Source organism: Galeopterus variegatus, unplaced genomic scaffold, assembly GCF_000696425.1.
Source record: "Galeopterus variegatus unplaced genomic scaffold, G_variegatus-3.0.2 Scaffold545, whole genome shotgun sequence".
Taxonomy (NCBI): Eukaryota; Metazoa; Chordata; class Mammalia; order Dermoptera; family Cynocephalidae; genus Galeopterus; species Galeopterus variegatus.
In genome coordinates this window covers 594,955-597,864 of record NW_007726656.1, presented here as the reverse complement: position 1 = coordinate 597,864, position 2,910 = coordinate 594,955, and the positions used below count along the sequence as shown (strand labels likewise).

General features: G+C 40.6%; 1 protein-coding gene across 1 annotated transcript in view; it reads left to right on the top strand.

The window, feature by feature from the left end:
* EBPL (emopamil binding protein-like) overlaps positions 1-2,910 on the top strand; it is a gene marked incomplete at its 5' end in the record, with an annotated part of 27,894 nt that overhangs the window by 16,805 nt on the left and 8,179 nt on the right. Inside the window, one exon of the mRNA XM_008569936.1 lies at positions 2,219-2,288. Within this exon, the coding sequence (XP_008568158.1) occupies positions 2,219-2,288 (70 nt within the window). The remainder of the gene's footprint in view (positions 1-2,218; positions 2,289-2,910) is intronic.

The window sequence follows — 2,910 nt, the reverse complement described above, 5'->3', positions numbered from 1 at the left end:
ACGTTCATCAGTCCCTTAATGTTACTGATTTCCAGGTTCCCATCTTGCTCGTACCCACAGAGTTGCTTCTGAGCGAGGGTCTTCCAGCTTGTGACAGAATTCATGTTTTGCTAATGAGTACAGATGAAGAGGCTGCGAGTGGAAGTCGCATCTAGTTTTAGGATGAGATCCACAGTCTAATTTTAGGAAGTCCTTCATCTTACAGATAGATGGCCTGAGGCCTACGGAGGGTCAAATTCGGTCCAGCCCCATTGCCACTACTGGCCAAGCCAGTGGATGTATATGCTTTGTCTAGAAAGTTCCTAGGCCAAGCCAAGGAAGTAGTGAGGATTTCCAGGTATGGCTCTGCTAAAAATAAAAAATTGGCTGGTGAAAAGGAGGTATTGCAAAGTAAGTAGATTGGGGAGTACTTATTTGTTTAAAACTTACCTCGTGATTTTTTTAAAAATCTCCTTTAAAGAATATAGTTTTTACATATGCTCAGATAAACCACATTTACTAATTAAGTAACTTATGAAGAGTGTCAAGAAAAGATTAACTGGCTTTAAAGCCTTAGCTCAGCAGAAGTTAAAATGGATAAGAAGCTGGAAGATACGAGGGGTCTTCAAAAAGTTCATGGAAAGATTCATATTATCTTTTCTATCTTTCCACAAACTTTTTGAAGTACCTCGTATTCATGAGATGGGAAGAAAGCCAGGTTTCTTCTCAAAATCAGAAAAAAAGAAGCCAATTACAAACGGTAGAATAAACAAAAATATCTTATAAAAATGTCATAGCCCAAGTATGAAGCCAACTAAAATATAGCATGATTTTGAGAAATTCATGAAGTAAGTAAGGGTATTCCATTTGTGACATTCTCCCTAAGTGACACGGGTGTCAAGGTACTGGATCTGCAGAGGAAGAAACTGGCCCGTTGCAGTTTACGATATTTCCATAATCATGATATCTGGAGTGCTGTTGATTGGCTTTTCAGCTTTTAGAATCTACTTATAGATAAAGCTGGGAAGACAAATATGTTTACAGAGCCAGAATGGAAATGCAGTCAGTCTCAACAGTGCACAAGCAAAGTGCGTGGAGGTTGAGAGGTGGAACTGGGGAGGAAAGGCAGGGAGTGTGGAGGGGACACTCGTGCTCTTGTCTGCAGTGACAGGTCCAGGTGCTGGCCAGCCCTGATGAATGAGTGACCTGCGGTTTGCAGTCTGTTACTTCAGTTACAAATTTGGGTAACCAATACAATAAGAATATAGCTATGAAAAATTGGAAAGACTGGAAAGGGGAGGGAAAGTAGTATAAGTCAAGTAGTAACTTTTCAGGATGAACAATCTAAAGAAATAGCAGTATTAGGTACATTAGACATAAGATAATTACCAGAACTACAGACAGAAGTGGTTAAAAGTGTAACCTCTGGGAAGTGGTACTGGAAGTGAGTAGAGGCAAGGCAGAGACACAGATTTAATGTCGTATGAGCAATTGCTTTGGTAAAAAGAAATGAGAAAAAAAGTTGAATTGCCCAGCAACAAAATTTGTTCAAAGGAGCTACACAACAATCAGATAGCCCAGTGCGTTCTAGTTGTTGCGTTTTTGAAATCTTAAGCAGATATTCTTGACTGATGGTGAAATGCTACTTGTAATTGCAGATATTTAATTACCTACATGTTAAAATATAGCCTGTATGCATTTAAAATCTTTCTAAATTTCCCCCTGGGCAGGAGGTAAAAATAGCTCAACTCTGGTATAGACATTTGATTGCCATTTTTGTTAAGAGAGATCTTGGATTTTTTTTTTTTAAGGTTAAAAAAAAATGAACTATTGTGAGGTTCTTCTAAAAGATTCAAGATCCTTGGAATAATCTATTTAATACAACTCTATTTAATAGAACTCTATTTAATACAACAGTTGAGCTCTTTCCTTGTGCAAAATTTTCACTTATGTTTTCCACATAAAAACACACCTCTGATTTTATAATGCTGCTACTGGAACATAACATTTATCATACATTAGCTTTGGACACATCCATATCCATGGTCCAAGTAACCACACCCTGCAGGGATCCAGGATCACACCCCACAAGTTTGTGTAGGTGTGGTACTCCCAAGCCACTGACCAGTATGTGGACACTGGGGGGTCCAGGATGCTGCCTTGCAAAGCCATGTATCTGGGGTGCCATCCTGTGGTTGTGATGCTAAGTTCAAGCATGTTTTCATTTTTTTCTTTCTAGGAAGGCTCTTTTGTCTACTTGATGTTAGTAGGAAACATTGAAGATTCTGATGGCTTGATTGCTTCTCTGTGTAAGTAATTTAAAATGTATTCGAAATGTTTGAGATGAACTGCAAACATGGCTGTTCATTAAATGAATGCCCGTATCACATATTGTATGATTCTATTTTTTTTTTTTTCCTTTTTGTCTTTTTTTTTTCGTGACCGGCAACGGATCGCAACCCTCAGTGTCGCGCCCGTACCGAACCGGGACCAGCAATGGGATCGCAACCCTTGGTGTTGCGCCCCGCCCCCCCCTCAGCCGGTGGGCGGCTGGTCTGTATGTGGGATCCGACCCCTCGGCGGGAGCGCCGCCGCGCTTCCCAAGCGGCGCACTGTAGCAGTGCGCCACCAGGCCGGCCCTGTATGATTCTATTTATATGAAATGTCCAGAACAGGAGAATCTGTAGTGATAGCTAATAGATTAGTGGTTGCCCAGGGCTGGGGGTGGAGATAGGGGTGTTGGGGGAAAATGGGGAGTGACTTCTAATGGGTACAGGTTTCTTTTTTAGGGTCATGAAATGTTCTAAAATTAGATTATGGTGAGTCAAATCCGTGAGTATACTAAAACCTATTCTTTAAACAGGTGAGTTGTATGATATGTGAATTACATCTCAGTAAAGCTGTATATCCTTACTGGCCAGCTGCCAAAAA